General features: G+C 35.1%; 1 protein-coding gene across 2 annotated transcripts; it reads right to left on the bottom strand.

The window, feature by feature from the left end:
* Nucleotides 1-4,913: 4,913 nt before the first annotated feature.
* On the bottom strand, nucleotides 4,914-17,310 carry LOC110095000 (glycine-rich RNA-binding protein RZ1A). Of its 2 annotated transcripts, none has more exons than XM_020820362.2 (5): nucleotides 17,202-17,310; nucleotides 6,640-6,770; nucleotides 5,646-6,178; nucleotides 5,114-5,571; nucleotides 4,914-5,032 (listed from the first exon to the last, which is right to left on the bottom strand). In XM_020820362.2, exons 2-3 carry the CDS (start codon nucleotides 6,748-6,750, stop codon nucleotides 5,669-5,671), a joined length of 621 nt encoding a protein of 206 aa, XP_020676021.1. In that variant the 5' UTR covers nucleotides 6,751-6,770; nucleotides 17,202-17,310; the 3' UTR covers nucleotides 4,914-5,032; nucleotides 5,114-5,571; nucleotides 5,646-5,668. The 2 variants fall into 2 exon arrangements, with proteins under 2 accessions (XP_020676021.1, XP_028552026.1); XM_028696193.1 differs by lacking the exon at nucleotides 17,202-17,310 and adding an exon at nucleotides 6,986-7,004.
* Between the last annotated feature and the right edge of the window lie 9,756 nt (nucleotides 17,311-27,066).

Genomic DNA, 27,066 nt, shown 5'->3' with positions numbered 1-27,066 from the left:
TCCTTGCTCCACCTCACCCGTTGTGTTCACAACTTCGCGGTGCACCCAGGACCTACGTGATTGTAGGCAGAGTCGGGTTAACCCACACGGGTCGGGTCCGTGTTGTAAATCCTAACACATTTAGCTAAACGGGTAAGGTTCAGGTCAACTCATTTACTCCCAAGTCAACTCTGGTTGGACCCGAACGCCACCTGTTGACCTAAATTGATACCCGTAGATTTCACCACATCGTTTGTACACACTACCGTACAAACGACGTAGCGCAATCTCATCAGAGTCCGGATTTATCAAAACTCCGCACATCCGACCTCCCATCGCTTTCTAGATGACGAATTTTTAAAATAATATAAATTTACATAAAATATCATGACATAGTTTGCATCATAACAGATTTTAAAGTCATTAAATTCAAGCTAAGATTAATACCATTTTAAACATCATATGTAGCATCCATGCTATGTAAATTTTTAAGAAAATTCAAGAGCTCTCAATGCAAATATTATTATATTTTTTTCATTTTTGAATCCCCAATCCACCAAATAACATTATAAGTTTAATAAAATAGATTTTTTTTTTAATATCAAAACTAAGATTTTATCAAAATCTTCAAAATTAAACGTTAAAATAAAAAAATTGATGGATTTGCATAGCACAAAATTTATATATAACATATAAATCTTTACATTTATTTATATAAAACTTAAATCTCTAGACCAAATAAAATTAAACATTAATTTATCTTATTTAAAAATAAAACATATATTCATCCGTATAATTTGATATAATTTAAACACTAAAATGATAAATATAAAAATTTATAATTTTTATAATTTAATACATAAATACCTTTAGAGAGATAGTAGAACCAGGTGCACACACAACCTTTGAAGGTAGTGAGAAAAAATAGCACAAAAGTGCATAAGAGGACCATTAAAAGCGCATGATGATATTATAGTGATTGATATACTTGTATTTTGGGTCATACGACCCATTATGCGAGTTTATAATAAGTAGCATAAACCCAATTGAAATGGGTTGCTAAATGATAACAAATTAGAGGCAACTTCTCCTAAATATTGACAAGAAGAAATTTAATTATTATCTCCCAATTAGCATCTTCTCTTACCAAACATTAGAACTCATATTAAAGGATATTATAAGGGGTGTTAGGGATATAGGGTTGTAATGTTGGGACAAATTAATAATGGTTATTAGAGAATTAAGCATAAATTTGATTGTGATGGACTTGGCGGTTTTGAAGATGTTAGGGGTGTCAATATTTGATCCGACCCGAAACCAAACCTCAACCCGAGTTGAAAAAATTTCGGGATCGGTCAGCTCGTTTGACAAATAATCTGGGTTCAATATTCTGACCCATTTTTAAAATCGGTTCGGAATTGTGTTGACCTGAAATTTCGAATGTGATCTGCATCCGCAACTCCAGCTCAGACCAACCCTCAGGCCCCGCACCGCATTCCTCCGGTTGTCCCGCATAACGCGTTCTTGTCCGCACCGACGCACTACGTCATGTATGTGTCCTACACCCACACACCTCGGGTCGCAACCTGCTCCCCTCGCTCGACCTCAAGGCCTGTTGGCCCTGCTCATGCACTGTCAAGCTCGCACCCACATCGGCCGCACTTACTGCCAGGCTCGCACCAGCATCGGTCGCGCGCACTGCTAGGCTCGCACTTGCAGCCAACCCTTGCTCGCCTACTCTGCTCCCGGGTCAACATGTCGGGTCGATCAACCCAGATTTGAGGCGGTGCCGAACCCGCCTGAAACCAATTTTAAAAACCCAAGAAGATGTCATTGGTTATGTTATAGTGGAGAAGGAATTCAAGTTTGATTATGAAAGGGCATTGTATGGGTATCATCGAGCTAGTTAGTTCCAAGCGTCTAACCCGAGGGAGGAGGTAAATTCCAATGGGAGAATCTCACACAACCTAAATCATGTAATTTTAAGGTTTCTTTGTTCTATTAATGCATTTCTCTAGGCCAAAGGTACCTTCACTAACAAGGTTATGTTTGTTTAGAAGGAAATAGGCATAGTCCTCGCATGTCCTTGGTTTAAGAACTTTCTTTAGAGCTATAAGAGTTGAGGTGAGAGGCTATAATTTTATAGGAATTATGCTAATTGGCTATTAAGAAACTATTTAAAGACACTACGATGGGACCATTTCTCATAAATAGTTGTAAACAGCTTAGCTAAGTTAAAAAAGTTTCACAATATATTTTGAAAGTTGTCAATTTATCATTCTCTACTGCAAAAGGGCGCACAATTAAAAAGTCTAAACTATATAGGTTAATCTCATGCAATCGTAGTAGAGAATATTAGAAGGCACCGATGTTGATACATAGATAATGGATGATAATGGACGTCAATGTTGATTGATGATGGTGGCAAAAGCCTCTATTCAAGGATGAGTAATAGTGGGCGTCGGTGTTTGTTGACACATAATGATAGATGTATCATCAATTGATAGTGGATATCAAAGGATAGGCAACAGTTGATGGTGTGTGATAGTAGAGCGATGTTTGCCATCATAGGACGAACTATGACAATAGTTGGAGGGGCGAGTGACAACAATCATCAACATTATTCAATGCCTAGCTATAACAAATGTTTAGTTGAGGGCAGTGGAGAATGTTAATATCAAATGTTAGATGATAGATGGTGATCAACAAGAACGTCCTCATGACCATTAAAAATATAGGGTGATTGAAAATAATGGTTGTGATTGACACTAAATGACAGCAAGAGCGCTCGTATTCTTAGTATGAGTATTTACTCTGCCAAAAATCCTCAAATGTGTATGAATTAGGCCGAGGGTGTTTGACATCCTACAAAAAACTAAGAACAATCCATAAAATTAGAGAAAATCCCCATTGATTATGTTATATTTTCTGACCACTTTAGTGCCTTAATTATCTTGAAATTAAGCAATCTTAAACCTTTTGTTTTATCTTATCAATATGCTTGTTTCAACTATAATAATAACAAATTTCTAAGGTGTTTACTCTCATAAATAATGTTGAACAATTTTCAATCAAGCTTCTAGGTGATTGAATTTAGGTCATTTGAACACAAATTTAAACATTACTGGGTTCATCTCACTCAATTCCACTATATTTACTACAAATTTATTAAAAAACTCAACTGATCATGGAGTCCATTTTTTAAACTTACGGCCACTGGAGTGCTTTGAGATCTTAGGCATTCTGTATTTCTTAACAAAATATAAACAATGTTAAGAAAACAAATAACGAGCATAAGAAAAAAAAAACAATCATAATAAAAGCTGAAATGACAATTTCTATGGGGCATGAACATTTAGTTTAAAGAATGAAGAATTTGGGTGGAAGAAGAATAAATGAATGAAAATAAATGCTAACAGAAGTGGAAGAAAATGAAATCTTCGTACAAGTTTACATTTCAAAACCCTTCTTTGCAAGATGAAGCCATGAAGAGGAAGGTTGCATGTGAGAAAGAGTCGCGAAGCTAATAGGAGTCCTCAATGATGGCAAGTCAGAGAGTATGATGGCTGAGGAATGTAATGGGGTCAAGCAAGGTAGAAATTATTCTACGCGGAAATCGGACGATTCGGAGACCACCCAAAACGCATCATATCACCCATACCGAGAGGTGCCAAGCACCGTTAACGAGCAAAAAAAATGACGTGGTACATTCTAATTGGTCCCCGAATGTCATCCGATGTCCACACAAAATAATTTTTTCTAGCAAGGAGACGGAAACTTTTTTAAAGGTTGGTTAGCTCATCACAAGTTCTGCTGTAACCGTTTTGAACAGCAAAAGATAAAAAATAGGAATAACTGAAAAAAATAAGGAAGATTTACATACATATCACCATATACTATTCTATTTACATATTTAACACTTAAAACTTTATTATTACATATATACCACACATAGTTCATTTTCATATCAAATATTAATAATAGAAATGAAATATATGAGTGGCATATTTGATATTAAAATATTATAGGGTGATATGTATGTAATATTAAAATTTTTGATATTAGATATGTAAATAGGATGGTATAAAGTGGTATGTATGTAAATTTCTCAAAAAATAAATGTGATCATGTGATACAGAAAAATCAGTAAACTGCTAGTTGAAAGAATGAAAGTTAGCAGTAGCTGAGGTTATAACAAAAGGACTGTACCTGAGTTGACTCTCTACTACACCGAACCAGCTTACCTGCCATTACCGTTAAATTCATAAAAAATAAAAAGCTCAGCAAATAAAAATAGTCAAATATCCAGCATATATGACTTCATAATCATTTTAACACTCTACAATAACAAAAAATGAGAAACATTACTATCTAATGACTCCCCGAGAAAAAGAAGAGTCAAGTGAGGAGAATGAAATGCCAATCAGCGCAATTAAAAAACTACTCGGCTTCACACTGAGGAATTCAATGAAATAACCACAAAACAATCCATAAGATTGATTTTACAAGGCCTAATATCAGCAATCTCAACGGGAGAGTTTAAAAGAAAGCTGGATAAAAAGAAATATGCCTTCAGAACAAATTAAGACTTCGTTTGGAACAGTTTTCTTTCTGCTTCTTAAAACAGTTTTATAATACAAAAATTTAAAATTTTGTACTAAAAAATAGATTTAAGAAGCAATAAGAAAGCAGTCCCAAATGAAGCCTGGGCTAAGGCTTTTGACTGAACCATCTGATGGAAGTCTCTAGCAAATGGGACAACTCAGCGATTAATTTCACCTCTGAAACCAAAACTAATGAGACAATAAAACAGCACAGTCTGGCAGTTAAAGGCTTCTACTTGTCTGCAGCAATGCATATATTGCAGGACAGGCTCTCCCGGATTAACAAAAAGGGAACCAAGTGACCAGACTGTTAAATTTTGTTTGTTTTTTGTTTTTTCAAAGAGCCTCAGCTAGCAAAGTTCAAACAATCATATTCCAACAAATGCAAGACTTAGCACCCAGTAACCCAGAGCACAAAGAATCAAGAAATACAAAATCCCGAGTGTAGCCTGTCAAAAACACAACTAAAATCACTCAGAGGATCATGAAGAAATCAACTACCTCATGGATATCAGAAGGTATAGACTTACCAGTTTCTACAATGGTAACCCGAGTAAAAATACTGTTTTCCCAGTCCTGAGGAAATTAGTGTGCAAGTAGATGTGCCCAAATTTTGATCTTGATAAGTGAAAATTCTTCCTTTACAGATTCTATTGCATCAAGATTAAGGACAAAAGCACCAACAAAGAACCAGAAAGAAGCGAGACAGCAAATCAACTCGAATTTAGTGGCAACAGTAACGAACGAAGATCGGTTTCATGTCAAGCAACCATTAAGAAGCAGTAGAAGGAATCAGAATACGAACAGTTGAGAGAAAAACATTACAGGTCATCCAGTAATATTCCATTTAAGATCATCGCTTGCAAAAGAACATGTCTGCAGATCCTAAAGCAGGATAATAAGATAATTTAGTGGCCAACAGTCAACAAAGAAAGACTATCATCATCACAAGGCTTTTGACATCAGCAACTCCATCAAGACACACTGCCTGCATCATCAGATAATAGAATATGCTTGTTTAGATACGATTTAAAAGTAGGTAGTAAACAAAGTACAACATACCTGAAACAAAAGTAAGCCCTGCATCAATTGCGATAACTGCCCCCACTTGGACGTTCGTAAGGACCAGAACGATCACGATTATAACGGTCACTCCCGGATCCACCATAACCACGATCTCTGCTGCGCCCGCCATAATGATCTCCACTGCGATCCGAGCCATACCGGTTACTACCACTGCTTCCTCCATACCTGTCATCCTTGCTACCATATCTATCCCCCCTGGCACCGTCACCAGAAGAGCATTCCCTAGCAAAATGACCAGGTTTGCCACATTTGAAACAATCTCCACTGCCAAAATCTCGCCCTCCACCAGAGCTACGACCACCACGATCCCGATCCCGGTCCCGGTCATAGTCACGTCCTCCATCACGATCCCTGCCGGAACTTTGTGGATGAGCTTTATCTACAGTGATAGACCGCCCATCAAGACTGACTCCATTCATTTCGTCAATGGCATCTTCCATTGCTCTTTTTTCATCAAATGTGACAAAACCAAATCCACGTGATCGGCCAGAAAACCTGTCTACAGCCACCTGCAGCTTCTTAAATTAGTGATATGGACCTACTATAAAATAACATGTAGAAGTATAAAGTTATGGTTAGTCTGTTTAAATCTAAACCATCAATCAATAACAGCCCTAAGTCCAACATTTAACAAGAATAAAAAATAAGTTGCTGCGCAATAAATTCATCTAAATTATTGACAAGGACAAAATAATAATAATAATTTCTCTCCATAAATCGAATCAAAATAATTAGTTTAAATGACCAACAGTGATCATTCAATCAACATGAAAGCCATAATGAAAAATCATGCTGTGAGCATGTTAAGAAATAATATTAGAATATCATTATAAAAGGGTATATAGCAAATCCCAGATAGAGACAGAAACTCAATATTACCACGCAGATCATTGAAAAGCAAGCTTCCAGTCCAAGGCAATATCAACATACATTATCAATGAAAAAACAAGTTTATGGGCGAAAGAAGTACCTTAGCCTCCGTAAGATGGCCAAACTTCCCAAATGCATCCTTCAAACCATTGTCAGTAGTGGAGTATGAAAGGCCTCCAATAAAACAGCGGTACTCATCCGTGTCCCCCATTAAAACTCGAAAGCTGGAAACTGTAAAAACAGAGCAATGATTTCGTATTGCCTACTCAACTATCAATGTCAGAGATATATAGGATCATATAGGTGTCAAAGCATCTAATTTTACTAGAACAATAAATACTTAAATAACTACCATTCTAAGTGTGGTTTCCACACCATTACTACACAGGTCATAAAGAAAATAGCAGCATTTAGTGTGTATCCATAATACCCGTCAATTGATATACCTTGCAAAGATATGATTTGCAGTTTACTCCAAATTCCAGCACCAGCTAAAAAATGCTAACCTAACCAAGACAAACCTTACAATTACTAAGACAACTTATCTGGAAATAAGTCGAGCAAAGTTGATAAAACTCGACGCTACACAGTTCTATCTCAGGCTAGAAGAAAGAAGTTGCGGATTTACCATTCCCACACAAATTCATTTAGGCAGATTTACTAAAAATTGCTAACAACAATGGAACCCGATCCGTAGTCATCATCGTCAATAATCTTATCCCAGCTATTTGGGGTCAACTTTATGGCTTATTATTTTTCATTCATTTTTGTAGAGTGTTGCATGAGATGTTAAATATATTCTTCACAAATCCTTTTCAAATTCTATTAATATTACCTTCCGTCTACTCCTCACTAATCTTTTGACATTAATTTTTATCCACTTCTACGGGGTCCAAACAACCAAAACCTATTTGAATTAAACTGCAATTCTTTATGGCCTAACCTAACCTAAACAAACCTTACCTTTGTAGTTACTGGGAAATAAGCTCCAGCTCTAGGAAGGAGTTGTGGTACTACCAACCACAAGCAAATAGAGATATTTACTAACATTATCAACAACAATGGTACGCAAATCATGATCACCTTCATCATTAGTCTTACTCTAAATATTTGGGTTGATTTTATGAATTCTCATTTTTAATATGTTTCTCTTGATTATTACCTGAAGTATTAAACATATTCTTCACAAATCATTTTGAACTTATATTCATATAACCTTATGTCTACTCCTCGTTCCTAATCTTTTGACATTAATTTTATCCCCTTGTCTAATGGATGCAAGCCAACATAATCTATTATCAATTCTATTATCTTTCATAAATATCACCCTAACCATTCCTCTAATAGAATCATTCATTAATTAATCCTTCTTAATTTTGAAACACATTCATTTTAGCAATCTCACAATCAACTTACGTATCAACTACTTTTTTATTACCTGTCATTTTGATCCATAGAACAACACCAATCTAATTGTGGTTTTAACATTTACATTTAAGTGTTCAAAATAGTACTATTATCCCATAGTACTCCTGAAATACTTTTTCATAATAACCACCCAATATTAACTAAAAATTATACCATTAAATATATCTACATTTTCCAATATAGCAAGATTTAAAATACTTATCTAACACATATAGGCTTCACACTATATTCTAATAATATTAATTAAAAATAGAAAATATCACATCGATTGAAATTGCATATCATATACTCCTTATTTTTTCCAATAATTTTAAATTTTATCTTCTAAATATTTTCTCCATTATTACATTTTTTATTTCAATGAATGTCTTTTAGATTAGAACTATATTATCTACAAAAATATATACCATTTATTAAATATTGATACAAAAATATTTTTTTCTCTAATTATTTGGTATCATATCTATACCTAATGTACTGACGTTATGCATCTCCTTCAAAGTTAACTTCACTTTATTTTTTTAATCAAGCTATATATACCTCATTATCTATTAATATACCCCTCCAAAATAATTTTTTTCTTAAAATTGCCAAGTATGTAACCCACTAGGTCTGGATTCAAAACCTAAAATTTCTTGCTTAAAACCTTAATTAATAATTTCCCAACGTACCATTTTCATCTTTTCATTATGTTCTCAACTTCAACCAAACCCATATTATATTTGCTAATAATGCATATGACATGATCAAAATCTCTGTATCTCTTATATCATAATTCATAAATTGGCTATCAACATATCGCTTTTTTGTCTTTCTTAATACCAGACCTACTATATAAAACATCAAAAATTGTAAATTTTATTTTCAATGTTCTACTTGAAAGACCACTAATTTTCTTATAAACATTGTATGCATCTAAATATTCAATTTTTACCACTCTTCAAAATCATATATATTTCCTTTAATAACATTTGTGCTTAAAACTCCTTATGTATTTATGATCTATTCTTAGACCTTTATAAAACTTATAGGCAATCTTCTTAATGAAGCTAACCATCTTATTCCATACTAGCCTTAGCTTAACTAAGGAATTTCAACTTACCATGCATCTATGAGACACCTCAATATCTAGAGTTGCCCACAACACATCTCTCTCTCTCAAAGAACACTATCAGAACCCTCCTGAGCCCAGAAAAAATGCACATTTCTTTCCTTTGATAACATTTTGTGCTATATTAACGAAACTAGCCATCTTATCTCACATCAGGTTTAGCTTACCTAAGGAATTTCAATATACCTCATTTACAACTTATCTTAAGAAATTAATACTTTCTCTTACCTTTCAAATTCCACCACTTTATCCCAAGGTAATAATTTGCTTTAATTGTTTTCTTTAACCCTTATGTTATATACACATGATATTGTGTCGCCAGACTCCTAGAATCACCTTACAAACTTCGCAAGAAGAATTTTGTTTCTTTCTAAGAAAACAAAAATCTATTGGTGATGGGGCAGCTCCATTTTGGTAAGTGACTAAGTGTTCTCGTTTCCTAATAATGTATTCATCCAATTAAATGTTTGCAACCATCCAAACCCCTGATGAAAATCTAACAGTTGATAAAAATTCTTAATAAACAAAAATAAATAAATAAATAATCCATAAATCATGTAATAAAAAAAGAACTATAAAAGGATTAATTCTTGACAAATGATTGAGAAGCCCACAAATCAACCAATTTAAGTAAAGATTATTGAACATGTGAAAAGTTTTTAACAATTGGTTTGATCATCTTATGGCACTTAGATTGCAACATGTGTACCTCGTCTTCCTCTTCTAGCCGCCAAAACCACTTTGGGACATTTTTACTTTTTTTGTAAATATGTTCAATTTATTTACATTTTAAGACTTCTGGAAAAATCTACATGTACTTTCACACTTTATACAAAATCAAACAACAAAATTCAAAGTAATTTTTTTCTATTTTACTACATGATATTAAATTGAGGTTAGGTTTTGCTTCTTCCAACCTTTATTCTCTCTACTTCATATCAAGATTCTTCATTCTCCTCATCATGTTTAAGTTTTTTAATTTCCCTTCCAAGAAGTCAACCATCATAAATGATGAAAGCAAAACTAAGGGATAACTTCATGAGCTACAAACCTAGTTCACTTGAATGGGAGAAACTATCTAAAATAGTTCCAAACTATGAAGGCATTTCTGAAATGAAAGAGAAAGATCGATCACCTTACAAATCCTCCTACAAAGCTGAAGGACACAAAGTTTGGACTATCATGATCATGAAATAATTGTGGAATATCATGATACATGAAATCAATGGGTCATATATGTTCCTCTACTGCAAAAGAAGTTTGGGATGTCGCCAAAAAAACATACTCCAAAAAAAAGAATGATCTATGAGAACCTTCTTGTAATTGAGTACTTAATACAATGAAAATTTATTGCTTGAACTAAATTATTACCAAAGTCTCAAAATGTCATGCTGCAATTATGTGATAACTCATAAACAATTTGTAAAAAGAGAGAGAGTTTGGGTCCAATAATGACTTTGCTAAAATTCAAGTCCAAATCTTAAGTATAAAAAAGCTATCCTCACTAAATTATATTTTTTTCTCATAAGAACCGATGAAAGAAGAGGATGGTAATGCTCGACACTCCAATCTCCAAAAAATCCACCATGAAAACCACCATACCTCAAGAAAAGGCAATTCTTCATTCATAAGGTGTCAAGAAATGACCCGACCCGCCCACCTAACCTAGATCCGACCCAAAAATTTAGGTAAGGGTTAGCCTGTTCAATAAACGAGTTAGGTTCAGGCCTAGAATTGTGACCTGTTTACTAGACGGGTTGAGTTCGAGTTGACCCGTGAATATGCTTTTGACCCAAAAGTGACTTCTTTAATATTTTTTCCTTAAATTATTTTGATTGTAGGCATAATTTTCTATTTTTATCAATTAACTTAATTTTTATAGTTAATAAGTTATAAAAAAATTTTAATCAAAATAGATTATCATGTCAGATTAGAGTCATTTGGGTTACTAGTAGGTCAGGTTTGGGTCCACATTGTTTACCCGTTTATTAAAAAGTTCAGGTTCAGGTTAACTGGATTTGATTGAAGTTAGTTTCGAGTTTGAACCGAACTCAACCCACTAACCCATTTTGATACCCATATTGCCTATAATATATTTCCATTAAGAAGGACAAAAACTTTCTTCCAAATATATTTATATTGCAATTACTACAAAAAGATAGGGCAAATAAAACAAATATGCTAAAAACTCCATGAAAAACCTCCAAGCCACGGTGGTAATAACAAAGATCACAAAAAAAACCAAGCCCAAATTATAAAATCAGAAGGGCTCAATACAAAAGAAACTGAAAAACTCAAGAACTTTATAACTCTTTAGTAAAACCATTTAAATCATGTTCTCCAGCTTAAAAAGGTATGATTTCTAGCTCTTATGTTTTCAGCACCTCAAGCATAGATCCTAGATTCAAGAACCACTTACCGAATGACCAAAATTGGCAATCTTTTCAAACCTTCAACTTTGCCTTACAATTAGAAAAGTAATGGTCGATGATTCTCTAACAACCATTCAGATTAAGGAAATATTTCAAATTCCTTCACTTCATCATCAATGATATATAATCTACTCCTCATCTTATATTAAATCTTCTATCAATCCATAAAATGACAAAAGACCATAACTGCAAGGTAACTTATTTTGCTGATTATTATTTATTTTAAGACCTCCCTACAATGAATGATTTTGCAAGTAAAGAAAAAGATGGGCTATATTATCTTAAATACGGAAATCATTAGTCATTTCTTTATTTTCACCTTGAATACAGAATACACAAGCAATTTGAAAACATCAATATAGACTACGGCATCCCTTTTTTAAAAACTATAACGTATGTTCCTTCTCTTTTCAAAATCCCTAACATTTTTAGAGATGAAAGATTTTTCATCTTCATTGATGATTACACTCGGATGATATAGGTATATCTTATCAAATAAAAATATAATGTCAATGTGTTCTCCCCATTGTTAACTCAATGATGTAAAAAAAATTCATGCTAAAATTAAAAATAATTTGGATGTATAATGCATGTACTTACTTTAATCACACATTATCATTTTTCTTCCAAAAATAATACACTATCCATCAATCCTTCTATCTAGACACTCCGCGATAAAATGGAGTTGCATATAAAGGAAAAATTGTCATCTCTTAAAGTCATGAGTATTTCTCAATCCAAAATGAAGTGCCAAAAAAATAATAAAAGAAGCTCTCTTAGCTTTCACATATCTAATCAATGGAATACCCTCGAGTATGATTGGTTTAAAAAATTCAAAAAATAATCTAACTAAATTCATTCTCACAAATAGCTTTTTCAAAAAAATTTCACTGCACATCTTTGGGGGCATTACCTATATTCACATCCATAAAGAACACGGTGGTAAACTTAATCCTATATAGCTCTTAAATGTGTTTTTGTTGGATATTCTTCCCCTTAAAAAGGGTATAAGTGTTACTACTTTAAAAGATAACACTTTTAATGATTGGTTAAAAAAATCCAATAAACTATCTAATTGAATTCTTTCCTAAAAATAACTTGCAAAAAATTTTACAACATATCTTTTGAGGCATTACATATGTTCACATCCACAAAAAACACAGGGGTAAACTTAATCCTATAGTCTTAAATGTGTCTTAGTTGGATATTCCCCCCTTAAAAAGAGTATGTGTTACTACTTCAAAAGATATCACTTTCAATGAGAAGAAAAACTTTGCCAATCAAACTCGTCTTCAAGAGGAGAGCATTGAACTGAAAGATAAATTTGATGAAATATCTATCTTTCATCTTGACATTCCTATAATCAAACTCCAAAAATCTAGACATTGTATTATTTCAAATGTAAACAGGAAGGAATAAGCACATTCAAAATCTTTAACAAGCTCAACACTCAAAACTATTATCAAATAACAATGATCAACCAATTACTATGCATTCTCATATGTATCATCTCTCAATACACATCTTTAATTTTTTTTCCAACCTATAAAGCCTTCCTTATAAATCTCAATTTTAATTCCAATATAATACAACAAACTCTATTTGAGGGACTTAAAAATAAGAACTTGAAGAATGCCATAAGAGAAAAGATTTGATAAAAAAAATTCACTTAGCCAATCATTGAACTACTAAAGGGAATAAAACAATATGATGCAAATGATTTTTTTCTATAAAAATGAGCAAATGGAAGCTTTAAATCATTTAAAATGTGATTGGTAGCAAAAGGATATATACTCAATCCTATGCAATTGACAATAAAGAAACTTTTACCCTTCTGCAAAAATGAATGTAATGCGCATCTTAATTTTTCTTGGAAGCATTTGTGGATGATTCATGCAATAATATGATATAAAGAATGTTTTTCCTACATGGGGATGTTGAAGAAATATATATGTAGATCCACCACCTGAATTTGAAGGTTCTTTCACAAAATAAAAATAAAGTGTCCTTAAAAAAAGCTCTACTTGATGATAAACAATTTCCGAGAGAAGGTTTGGCATATTCACAAAATCTACAAAAGGAGTTGGATGCAATTTTGGCCTTAGCTTTTGTGAATATACCAAACTATTTTACAAGTCGAACTAAACCAAACCAAATTTTAGTTCGATAAGTTCAATTGTGTTTTGAATGAACCACAATGTAATTTACCTTAACAATAAACATATTTTCCTTTAATTTATATAGCATGTATTAAGAAGATTACCAAGTAATCATTGCTAAAACTTAAAATTCTGCATATAGAATAAATAATATCCATTTGGATATTTTTTAAACTTGTTTATTTATAGTTCATGGGTTTTGCTAATTTAATATTCAAAGAAATCAGTATAATTCATTTTTTTATCCAATAATTGAAATATAGAGAAAGTTAAAACTATAACTAATAGTTGAATTGATACTATAACAACCAAACTAAACCAACTGAATAAGATCAATTCAGCTTGAATTTTAATTTTATCAAAGCAATGTACACCCCTATTATGGATAACCAATGCACTAAAACTAAAGAAGCCAAACAAAGGCCAGGAGACATGTCCCCAACCACCAGAGCTTCGCCTAAGCTACTTTTGAAGGATCACAAGGAGGGAATTCCTCCTAAAGGTGGATGGAAAAACACCACATCAAATGGAAACAAAGCTCATGGGGAGGTCGGCCATCCATCTCAAGAAAAATAGAGTGGTAGAACTCCTTTACCGAAGGTTGATGTAGGGATTCGATCTTTAGAAATATGCCTATTATAAATCATGTTTACATCGAGCATCAATATGAAGATAAGTTGATAAATAACCTTTGTTTTTCTAACTCTTATTTCAATATGATGTTTATTTTTCTCTTTTTTCAAATATTATGAAAGATGTAACCTCAAGGCATAAACAGATATTCTGTCAAGCACCTAAAACAAATAGTTTGTAAGGCTCAGGCACTTATGGGGTAACTACGACCAAAGGTGGAATGTTAAAAACAAAAAAAAATTACCTTCGAGGACCAGCTAATATGGAGTCAAGCTGAGATACAACAATGGTGACTTCCCTTTCATTGTAGATTCATAGCGTGACGATGCCCAAGACGAGCAAGTGAAGGCATGAGCAGAGATTTGTCAAAGAGAAAAAGATTTCAAGATGCTAGTAGCAAAAAAGAAAGCTCTCAAAAAAAGTAGGATCAACTAGAAGAGAGGCAGAGACTGAAATATCAAAAGTAGAATCCAAGGCCATGATCACATCATTAAAAGTAGTGGATACTTAAAAAAAAATCTTTGGCGCATCATTGTAAGAACCAAGTTCATATCTAGGAGGCTTGTGATAAGATTCTAGAAGTCAAGATTAATGATCTAAATTAAAAGTTATTACGATCATTATGCTTGTTGGCTATTAGGCAAATATTCAAAGAATTGATGATGGTGAGATTATTTTCCACAAATGAAGCCAAACTATTGCATTCAAAGAGTTCATGGCAGTAGATATATAATTTATAGTTTTAATGTTGCATGAAAATATTGCATGCATAGATGAAAATATTGCATGCAGGGTATTTCATGTGAAATATTCAAAAAAGGAAAACCACAATGTCTAACCTAGTTGAAACTATTCCATTGATAAGTTGGATATAATAAAGATTGGTCTTTCTTTGCATTTGGAGAAAGCAACATTACAAGATCTAAACTAGAAGGCATACCTCCAACAAAAATGGTGCAGAATGTTTGAACACGATCCTTCAAAGATGAGCCCAAGGCACATTCATCAACAAAATTATTAATGTCTAGAATGAAAGGAGCATAGGCCCAATGTGAATGATTGGTTCCTGGAGAGATGAAAGTTGGAGCTAGAGGCTCTATTGTTATGATCATTACACATGTTTGTCATTGAGAAAATATTCAGAACCAAAAGATAGTGAGACTATTTAATACAAACAAAGTCACTTTTTGACATGCAAAATATTCTTGGCAATAATGAGATAATTTATGGTTGTAAAGGTCATACACACAAATAATATAATATATACATATGAACTCTGGAAGTTAATTTGAAAAATTACAAGGGAAACCACGAGGCCTAGAAAAATTAAAACCATTTTACTATCTAGGATGAAGATTATAAAAATCTATCCTTCTTCACAGCTGGAGGAAGCAAGAATACAAGATCTAAACTATAAGGAATGTATACTATAATGGTGGTGGAGAGTGTTAGAAGGCGATAGAGTTGACATGTAAACTATAGAGGGTGACGATCACGAAGACGAATGTCAGCATCAACTAACGGCGGTAGTAAACACATTGCCAAGAACAAGCGTCAATGAGTTTTGGCATCCAGCAATATCATTATATCAATCATCATAAGACAAGAAAAAAGTGATTGTCAATGTTAGCCAGCAAGGATGGTTGATAGCACCAGTTAAAATAAGTGAATCGAAGGAGTAAATGTGGCCGTTATAAGAAAAGCAAAAAATGATCTTCAACATGAGTCAACATAAGAGCCAAAATATGAGCACAAAAAAGATTTGAGAGGGCATGCAGTGATAATTGTCGACGTCAGTCACTGGTGAGTAGCGATGGATAGGCAACATCATACTAGATATGATGATAATCAATCTCAATCAATAGTGGGCGATGATAGTCATCAATGGTAATTGATATGGATGATATTTAATTTATGATAGCAATTGTTGAACTATGAGCAATGATGATTGTCAGCATCAATCAATAACAAGAAACAAATATCATCATTGTTAATGATGAAAAATATTGGCATAAGAAACAAGGTGCTAGAAAGTGGTCAATATTGTTGTCCCTCTAGCAAGAGGAATAACAAGAAAACAAGAAAGGTAAGAAAGAAATTTGGACAAGTAAAATCTCAAGGATGGGGATTGCAATTCTAAATGACAATTAGAGCTTGTAGTTCTCTAAGTTCGAAATTTCCCATAAAAAATTTTCTCACGTGTATAGAAATAAGACCTATTTTTATATTTCTGGAGGGATGCTCTGTTTATCTTACAAAAATCTTGGGCAATCTAATGAACTATCCAAAAAGATATACCTTGATTGTTTCATGTTTTTAGATATCTTGGCATTCAATGAATTCATAATTGAACGATATTGAACTAGTGGATTCATATCGCTTATGGAGACTGTGCCAGAGAAAGTCCTCCAATTGGATGTGGAATGAAGACATGGCTTGGATTCAAGGGAAGCAGTTGAAGAAGTACTTATCGTAGAAAGCGAGCAGGGCAGAACTCTCAAGATCAGTATTTCTTTCAGTAAGGAATACAGGATCGGGCTAATCCAGACTCTTAACACAATAACAATAAAATAAACTGTGAATGATATATCCGACATATTAACATACAAGCCAAGGCCAAATCTTTGCAACATAAGTCAACCTACAGATTTCTATAACGACCAGGGCGATAATGAACTCCGGATCTAAGACAGAACCGCCCGTAAAAAAATACCATCAACCATCAAAATAGTAGAACGAACTGCATAACTAATAACACAACAAAGAGAACGCATCGCAATGCTATAAACCAGAACAAGCAACGGAAACATTCTAGGTCAATACAAAAAAGCTAACAAAAATACGTGATGAAGTAGAAAGGTTGGGAATATGAATGGGGCGGTGAAGAAATAGAAGGTACCGTTACGCAGCTCTACACATGAACAAACCCTAGAGTCGTGAACGCTTGCGGTGACGAGAAAGAGCAGACGATGAGTTTTATAGTCGCGCGTCAAAATAACAAAAAATAATATAATGATTAATTGCGGGATTAATTGCGGGGAATTAGGCCAATTCTATATTAGGAAAATTTACCACTTTATTTCATATTATTTACATATTTAATATCGAAAATATTAATATTACATATCTACCACCTATATACAACTTTAATATCAAATATTTCACTCATATAATTCATTTCTATCATTCATATCATCTTATAAACTTTAATATTTCATTTAATGCATCCAAATTGGTTATCTGGATGGTAGACATGTAATATTAACGTTTTGAGTGTTATATATGTAAATACTATAAAATAAAGTGGTATGTATGTAAATCCCCTTTAGATTATTTAGCTTTTGTGCAGCATTACGGGCCACTTTAACGGGCCTATGTGCAATTTATGGTATAAATATTTATGTACAATTAAATTACTTGAATTTAAATCAACTTTTAAAGGTTAATAAAAGTTAAATATGCAATTATTATTTATATTTTTTAATATTTGAGTGTGTTTAAGACTTCTATTAGGCGGCTCGTGTTATGGCATGGCGGTTGAGGCATTTGTGTCTCCCGCGTGGTCCTGCATTCGAGTCGCTCAACTTGTTCTGAAAATAAAGACTTCTATTTACTGAATTGCTTTTTTATCTTTCGCAATAGGATGATTTATTTTAACTCATTTATGAGTACAAATTTTAAAATAAATAAGATTTTATTCTTTTTAGTACAAATTGCACACCAAATTTTCTCAAAGCCTAATTCGAACTAGATAATCTGAGTTACGTAGAAACTTGTCTAACTCATAAGGGAATTAGCAGGCATTCAGACGAGATGGTGGTTTCCCTATATAAGTCGACAACTTCATTCAAACAAGGTAGTAGTTCTCTCACACGAGTTATCAAAATCGCCCAATTAATTGGTGACTGAGAGAAACCTACATCAAGAAAGGGTTAGCGAAAACAGAGCATAAAGAGAACATGAGTGGTGAATTTGATTTTCATTCATATTCTCTACAGTGAACATCTTGTTATCTATATAGAGGAGGAAGAGTAGAATATTCTTCCATTAGGTGTTGCTTTCTGAGAGAGGAGAGTCGTCTGTTGTTGTCAGGAGCGGAGTAATGGGCACGTGAGTGGTTTATTCCTCACAGCCCCCCCTCAAACTGATTATCCTTTGGGAGGATAGTTAGTTTGGTGCGCAGATCTTGAAACCGAGAAATGGGTAGTGGTTTGGTAAGGATGTCGGCGAGATCTATATAATTGATGTGTTGAACTTGAACCTCCTTGTTCTTGATATGATGACTAATGAAATGTTAGTCAATCTCAATATGCTTGGTCCGAGCATGGAAGATAGGATTGTTAATGAGAGCTAGTGCAGAGGTGTTGTCACAATGTAGTTTTGTAGGTTGGGTTTGGAGTGCTCCAAATTCAGCTAGAAGGCGGCGCATCCATAGAATGTCAGATGTAGCAGCAGCCAGGGATCGGTATTCTGCTTCAGTGGAAGATTTGGCAACGGTTGCCTGCTTTTTGACTGACCATGAGATCAAGTTAGAGCCAATATAGGTGCAGAACCCGGTGATTGATTTGCGATTGGTTTGATCCGATGCCCAATCGGCGTCAGCATATGCTTGTAGGTTGAGGTTGCCCCGAGTATTGGGTAATCCATAGTTAATGGTACCCTGTATATATCTGAGGAGGCTTTTTAAGGCTTGGAAGTGGCTGGGTTGCGGGTTGTGCATACGCTGGCATATTTGATTTGTGTTGAAGTCTATGTCTAGCCTGATGATGGTTAGGTACTGGAGTGATCCCGCAATTTGACGATAAAAGGACGAATCATGTGGGGACTGGTTCGATTTTAAAAATTGGACTTGCTTTAGAGCACTTAGTGTGGGGGACGGCTTGCAGTTGAGAAAGCCGGTTGAGGCTAGGATGTCCTAGGCATATTTTTGTTGATCTAGAAAGAATCCTCCAGCTGATTTAGTAATGCGTATGCCAAGGAATAGAGATACTGGAGCATGTTCTTTGAGAGCAAAGGCTGCTTGTAGTTGACATAGGAAATGATGAATGGCTGAGTGATCGTTGCTAGTTATTAGCATATCATCTGCATAGATGAGTATGTAGATGTAGGTAATTCCGGTAGTGTGGATCAGTAATGAAGGATCTGATTTACTGAATTGAAAACCGGCTTGCTGGAGATGTGTTGTGAGCTTGTTGTACCATTATCGAGGTGTTTGTTTCAGATCGTAAATGGCCTTATGAAGGCGACAGATGTGACATGGAAATTGTTTGTCGATGAACCGTTGTAGTTGGCGCATGTAGATGTCCTCTTTTAGATCGTCGAGGAGAAAAGCATTCGAGACGTCTAGTTGGATAACTGGCCAATCTCTTTGGAGAGCTATCGTTAGAAGTATTCGAATGGTCAGTAGCTTAGCGACCGGGCTGAATGTCTCATGGTAATTTACTCCATGTTGTTGATCGAATCCTTTGGCCACGAGTCTGGCTTTATATTTTTCAATCTTACCCATCGAGGTTCGTTTTATTCGGTACGTCCATTTACATCCGAGGATGATGTGGTCAGGGGGAGGAGGTACAAGGGACCACGTCCCCTGTTGGTGGAGAGCCTCGAACTCGTCCGTCATGGCAGCACGCCAGTGAGGGCTTTTGTTAGCTTGAGTGAAAGAATTTTGAGTGAAGTCATCAGTTGGGTTGGCTAGGTGATTGAAGATGGATTTTGGTTTGATGATACCTGATTTCAGTCGAGTTTGCATGGGGTGGGGAGGTGGAATTGTTGGGACGGCTTGGGAGTGGTTAAGGGCTGAACTTGGTAGAGGTTCAGTTGAGAGTTGTGGAGGGGAGGTTGGTATGGAGGGGAGTTTGAGTTTGTGATTGGGGAGCTAAAGCTGGTTGGGAGGGATGAGTTGGAGGTTATTATAGGATTAGTGGTAGATGTTGGAAGTAGGATTAGTGGGGAGATTGTGGTGTCTGGTGGGATATTGGGTGAGTTTGAGGGAAGAGTTTGAAACGGGAATGTGTGTTCATCAAACACAACATGCCTAGAGATGTAGGTTTTGTGGGTGAGGGGATTATAACATTTGTATCCTTTATGAGTGGGAGAGTAGCCTATAAAGGTGCATTCGAGAGATCGTGGTGATAGTTTATTAGGCGCTTGGTGTTTTAACCATGGAAAGCACGAGTAGCCGAATGTTCGTAGATGCAGATAAGATGGTGTTTGGTTGTAGAGTAGTTGGAATGGAATTTGAAGGGAACGAACTTTGGTTGGTAACCTGTTTATGAGATAGTTGGCTGTGATAAAGTGTCAGCCCATAGGTAATGAGGGAGATTAGCTGCCAGCATAAGTGTTCTGATCGTTTCAAGTAGATGATGGTGTTTCCTTTTGGCCAAACCGTTCTGCTCGGGTGTATGAGGGCAGCTGAATTAATGTATAATGCCGAGTTTGGAGAGAAATTGATTTAATTGAATACTTGTGTATTCACCTCCACCGTCGGAGCTAAGTGTATTGATGGTTTTGTTAAATTGATTTTGAATTAAGTTTATGAATTGATGGAGATTGGAGAAAGTTTCGGCCTTGGTGTTCATGAGATAAAGCAAGTAGAATCTAGTATAGTCATCGATAAATATTACATATTATTTGTAGCCATTAAGGGATGACACCGGAGCTGGACCCCAAACGTCAATGTGGATTAGCATAAAGGGAGCAATTACATCAGTTGATCTATTACTAAAGGGTTGTTTATGGCTTTTGGCCATATTACAAAATTTGCAAACAAGAGAGGTTTCTGAAATGCTAATAGAGGATTCTAATTTGGCTAAGGTATGTAAGATGAGTTGATGCGGGTGACCAAGTCTGGCATGCCAAGGATGACTGGAGTCATGGATGGACTGGAGAGCATGATTCTGCTGGTTGAAGGAGTGGGTCGGCAGAGGATAAAGACTGTCTCGGCTTCTACCATGGAGGATTGTTGGTTGTCCTGGAGGTCCTTTATACGAAAACCGGAAGAATCGAAGGAAATGGAACAATTATTATTGGTCGTGAGTTTATGAATTGATAATAGATTATGAGATAAGCCAGGGATGTGAAGTAAGTTGCGAAGGTAGAACTTACGGTTGGATTGTGGTAGAGGAAGGATATTGTCGCTGGTGTGTTGGATGGGGAGTGTGCTGCCATTAGAGATCGAGATTGAGTCATCTCCTTGATATGGAAGTGGTTGATGCAGATTGTTGACGTCGGATGTAAGATGGGTTGATGCCCCTGAATCGAGAACCCATTCGGCTGGAGAATTGGACGGAGCTTGTGTGAACATTACACGTGGTGGAGCTGGAGTGTAACTGAGATTACACCTATGCCAGCATTATGCGGCTATGTGGCCGACTTTGTTACAGATTTGGCATGTGGGTCGGGGTGTTGCAGAGGGAGGATTTACTGTGCTGACGTAGCCTGGGTTGCGGTAGTTAGCTCCTCTACCTCTGGTTGAACGGGAAGATTGAGAGGACTGACTGCCTCTTCCTCTGTTAGGACAAAAGTTGTTGTAGAATGCATCATTGTCCTTGGATAGGGAGGTATCCTTGAGCAGCTGGTTCTGAATATTTATCTCCTTGCTACAGAGCAGGGAGTATAAAACTTCCAGTGTAATGGAGGTTTGACAGGTTTGAATAGAGGTGCAGAAGGAGTTGTAAGTAGCCGGAAGCCCATTGAGGATATAGTGAATGATGTCTTCGGTATCAACGCGAGATCCAGCTACGGCGATGTTGTCTACCAGTCTTTTGATATGTGCGAGATACGCTTACATTGAACTGTCGCCCATTGTCACGTTGTGAAGAGTGTTTTTCAGCTGAATGACCCGTGACCTGTTGATAGGTTGAAGACGATTCTCCAGCATTTGCCAAATCTATGAGCCGATGATAGGTTGAGGGTGAAGGGTAGTATGGAGGGAGAGATGGTGGAGAAGATTGCCAACACCATATTTAGATCTACTAGCTTCCATAGTCGATGGTCGGTGCTAGATTCAGATGGCAGTTGCTGAGCTCCGGTGAGGTAGCCTTTGAACCCATTGGCGGAGAAAAGTTTCAGCGTCTGCACTCTCCAAACTGTGTAGTTATCGCTATTGAGCTGAGTGGACTCTCCAAACTGCGTAGTTATCGCTATTGAGCTGAGTGATAACTATTTTGTTAATGTTGGACATGAGGAATTTTAGAGGAGAGGGTATGGAGAATTTTGCCATGGATGCCGAGAGAGAAGAGCTGGGTTGCGAACCAGTTTGGGCACTGGAAGCTTCTCGTTCTGACATGGTGAGCACGGCTGTGAAGCCCTATGGCTCTGATACCATGAGAGAAACCTGCATCAATAAAGGGTTAGCAAAAACAGAGCATAAAGAGAACATGAGTGGTGAATTTGATTTTCATTCATATTCTCTACAGTGAACATCATGTCATCTATATAGAGGAGGAAGAGTATAATATTCTTCAGTTAGGTGTTGCTTTCTGAGAGAGGAGAGTCATCTGCTGTTGTTAGGAACGGAGTAGCGGGCATGTGAGTGGTTTGTTCCTTATAGTGACTTCCTCTATCACGTGGGTAACTTCAACTAACGAGTTAGTCATCATAATCAGCAAATGAAAAATTCCCTACAACAAATGCCCCATCCCTCTTGGATGTCAACTTATCAAGATTCGAGCCCAATTATGTGCATCTGCTCACGTGTATGTAGTCCATGTCTATTTGTTTCATAAATATTATACATTTTTTGCTACACATTGAAGTTTGTATTTCTCATGCATTTGTCTAATTTATATAATTTTCCAGCAATACTCAAGAATTCTATAAATATGGAGTTATATGACCATTTGAACCCACCCAATACAACTATGTGGCACATGTATAAATAAATCTCAATCTCTCTCTCTCTCTCTCTCTCTCTCTCTCTCTCTCTCTCTCTCTCTAACACAAACTCTTAACTAATGATTTATTATCTATTTTCTCCTAATGACCTTACAATCTTGTCTCATTAGTGTAACTTACCAAAAGGTCACATCTTAGTAATGCTCCCATAAAAACACACTTAACTTTTAAGTTTCTTATTGAAATTTTGACCATTATACCAAAGGCATCTTGATGTTATAAGTTTACCTTATTTTTACTTAATGAGTTTCATAATCTCTCCCACTTAAATAGTTGATGTTCTTCTTAGTATCATTATCCCAAAATTATCTATCATGTAGATAGGATTCTAGAGGTAGCCTTAAAAATTCAAGTGATAGTCTGGATATATAGTACTTTAAGAGTTGGCCCACATGACGTATTACTTTGACCTATATAATGTTTAGTTCTCATCTTCCAGTTGATATGTTGCTCTGATACCATTTTATAACAATATAAACACTTAACTATCGATGTATTGTCATCTTTGGCCTAATAACTTACAATTTTGACCCATTGATGTAACTTCTTAATGTTCAAGAGATTTGCTTATTTTTACTTAATGGGTTTCACTCACTCTCTCTCTCTCTCTCTCTCTCTCTCTCTCTCTCTCTCTCTCTCTCTCCCCCCCCCCCTCCCCCCACTCCCCCCCCCCCCCCCCCCCAATTCCCCTCAGTGTTCAACTAAATTCTTATGAAGTCCTCTTATTATAGTTTGGATGAATTTGGATCCAACATCATTTTATGTGCTATGAGCGACGACTGATGCTACAGACCAAAAGCTAAGCATTGTGAGTAGCAAACAATCAAGGTTGAACTACAAGCACTTCAAAAAATTCATATTTAAAGGAATCCCCTTCACTTAGGGAACCCAGTTGACATGTAATATGTTAGAACCAATGTTTCTTAAAAAAAATTATCTCACCAAATTTGGCATGAAAAGGAAAGCTTGACTCACCAACCTAATTTGGATTACATTATTAACTTTTATTCTCTCTCAAAACTCTTTATTATCATAGATACACTTATATTTATAAAAGTAATAAAAGAATTAAAAAAAAGGTGTTTGAATTCAAAAAGTGAAAGATATTTTTTTTACTTGAAGTTCGCCAACTTTAAGTTAGAATTGAATTGTTAGTAACTTAGATTAATATTGGAAATGACTTATTTCTAAAATAAATACTCGATAAATTGAGTAAAAGGTAGACTAATTTATGTTTGGGGTCAAAGTGATCTCAGTGTAGGGCCAATTTTGAAATTTACAAAGACTGCTCCCTATAGAAGAGCTTAGGCTCCCAGATAAAATTTGCTCATATCGACTAGATTCTCTATGGTTATTAAAGTACTAATTTTTAAAAAAATTCATTTTACTATGCCAAGGACATTCAATATCAAAGCAAATAATCAAATCTTCACATAATAGCTTACACTAAAAAATATATTGGCAATAAAGAAAATGAACTTGTATGTTTTTCATTTAATTTATAAAATGTGAATTCATGTGTATAGGAAATTCAACAAAAAAAAATGCATAAATAAAATTTTACCCAAGCTTTGGATGCTCACTATCTACATTCTCAAGCATTCGATACTCACTATCTTCATAATCTTCGAGTCTCTCATCGTCTTCCAAAAATTTGTTGGCGCGCTTGTAAAAGAAGATAAAAGTTATACCACACAAAATTGATTATGTGCCACTACCCCAAAATATCAAAGAAGAAGGCTATAACTTATTGGAATTTACCCACCACTTCATTCTTGTACTAAAAAAGATTAAGGAACTTGACAAACACAAGCATTTATGAAGTTTCAAATTGATTTAATTGTGACTTTCTCAGCGACTCTTCCAACTCAACAATTTGTAATTGTGCCGAGCACAATGATTAGATGATCTCTTTCTTGGCTAGCTCTGACTCAACGAGAGAAGACACTAAGGCCTTGCTTGATTATGCAAATAAATACTTTAAGATCGCAAGAAGAATGAATGGCCACCATTTTCCTGAAATCTTTGAAGTATCTCTTTAATATTTGGCTGAATAAAGTAGTCTGTTTTAGAGCTTGTTTTTCTTTCTCAAGTTGCGCTAATTTTATTGGTAGCTTGTCGTTATTCCTAAGGAGTACTTCATGAGAGCTAGTCAAGAAGAGCATTCTTTGCTATGAAGAAATGAATCACCATATGACAAGCATGCGGAGATTTTTCACTGACATCTTTAATAAATGATTATGCATGCATTTTGAATGTAAAGGCAAGGATGAGATCATGAGTCTCTAATTGTAATCTATTTATTGGCAACCGGGGGTCGACATTAACATTGAAAACTAATTACCATTCTTCATCACAACTAATTTCCAACTACCCTTCCTCAATTGACAACCTACCTTGAAATCTTTGTAAGGATGGGAAGAATCAAGAAGAAGTCACCCTTGCTTTCCTTGTTAGTTTTTTTCAACCTTCTTACATTACAACAACATGATGGTGCTTATTCAGGGTGTAGAGGAAACCACTCTTGAGACCACTTCAACATATGAAGTTGACATCATAACAATTACAAAGCATTATTAATTACTATTGAAATAGAAGTCATTGTTATTATCGACATGGGGCAATTGGAGCTGTAATGATGAATTAAGTAGTCGTCATGTTAGTGACTTGGCTAGAATATTACCCAGCAAACATGAGGTCTTCCTTGTTGTCGCTTATGATTAATCACAAGTGTGGCCACAATTATCACAAAAGAGATATATTTAATGCAATATAACTCTCTCTCCAACAAATTGAGGTAAAACTCAATCTCCTCATTAGGCAAATACAGAGCATCTAATATGAATGATAGAATCTCACTAGATCCTGTAATGAAAGGCCACCCCCCTACAAACTTAACAAAAAAGAAACTCCTATTCTAGTTTCTTACTTGGTTTTCAAATCATTCATTTTTTATATATTTTGAAGAAAGCACTACCATGTCTTTGTTCCCTTATATGGTGAATATGGACTAAGAAAAAAATTAAGCTCTGCCTTACCCATTATTCTCACATGTACACAATGAATGTTAAAATACTCGTTCATGAAATTGACATTATCTACGTAGGTATTATACTATAATAATAGATGACCGACTCTATCTTTACAAAGAATTGTAGACCTAGACATGTAGTCCAAGACAAAACCAAACCCTCTAAAAATGCAACTCATCCTCCTTTGAATCATGGAACTCATTTGATTTTATAGCTCAAATTGTGAAGCCCTCACCAATCTTAGAATCACCAAATTCATGATGTATTGAGAAACCAACAAGGTAAACTCCCAATTTGAAGCCAAAAAGTTATTCACACAGTTGAGAAAAGACAAAAGATATTTTTAAAAATAAAAATTCTCAGAACAAAGGGGAAGAGGAGAATTCTCAATGCATAGAATTCTCAAAAGAAGCCATGTAACATGAGTAAATGTTTGAATAGGAACATTTTGCACTACTTATAAAGAAAGTTAAAAGAAATTGAAACATGCCTCCATCATTCCACAAGTTAAGTTTTTAGCGAAATATGAGACATTTCACTATCATTTTGCAACAAAAAAAAAATTGTAGCCAATTGATCATAAGGGTTTGAAATGATAAAAAAATAACATCAAATGCATAGTCAACATTAATAAAATTAAAAAAAAAAAAATCGAGTGGTTACAAGTATGCATAAACTTGATGAAACTTAAAGAAGAAGTCACCACTTATAATGTGGCTTGTATAATAAGATTGGTAAGCTTCACTTTAGCAGCTAAGCATTGATGAGCAAGATGCCCAAGTAAAAACTCAACACCTCTGATGAATTGACTCACCCATGAAGAATTCACATTAATCC

This window comes from Dendrobium catenatum, unplaced genomic scaffold (assembly GCF_001605985.2).
Source record: "Dendrobium catenatum unplaced genomic scaffold, ASM160598v2 fragScaff_scaffold_716, whole genome shotgun sequence".
Taxonomy (NCBI): domain Eukaryota; kingdom Viridiplantae; phylum Streptophyta; class Magnoliopsida; order Asparagales; family Orchidaceae; genus Dendrobium; species Dendrobium catenatum.
The sequence above is the reverse complement of the archived record's forward strand: the minus strand, read 5'-3'. Positions and strand labels throughout refer to the sequence as shown.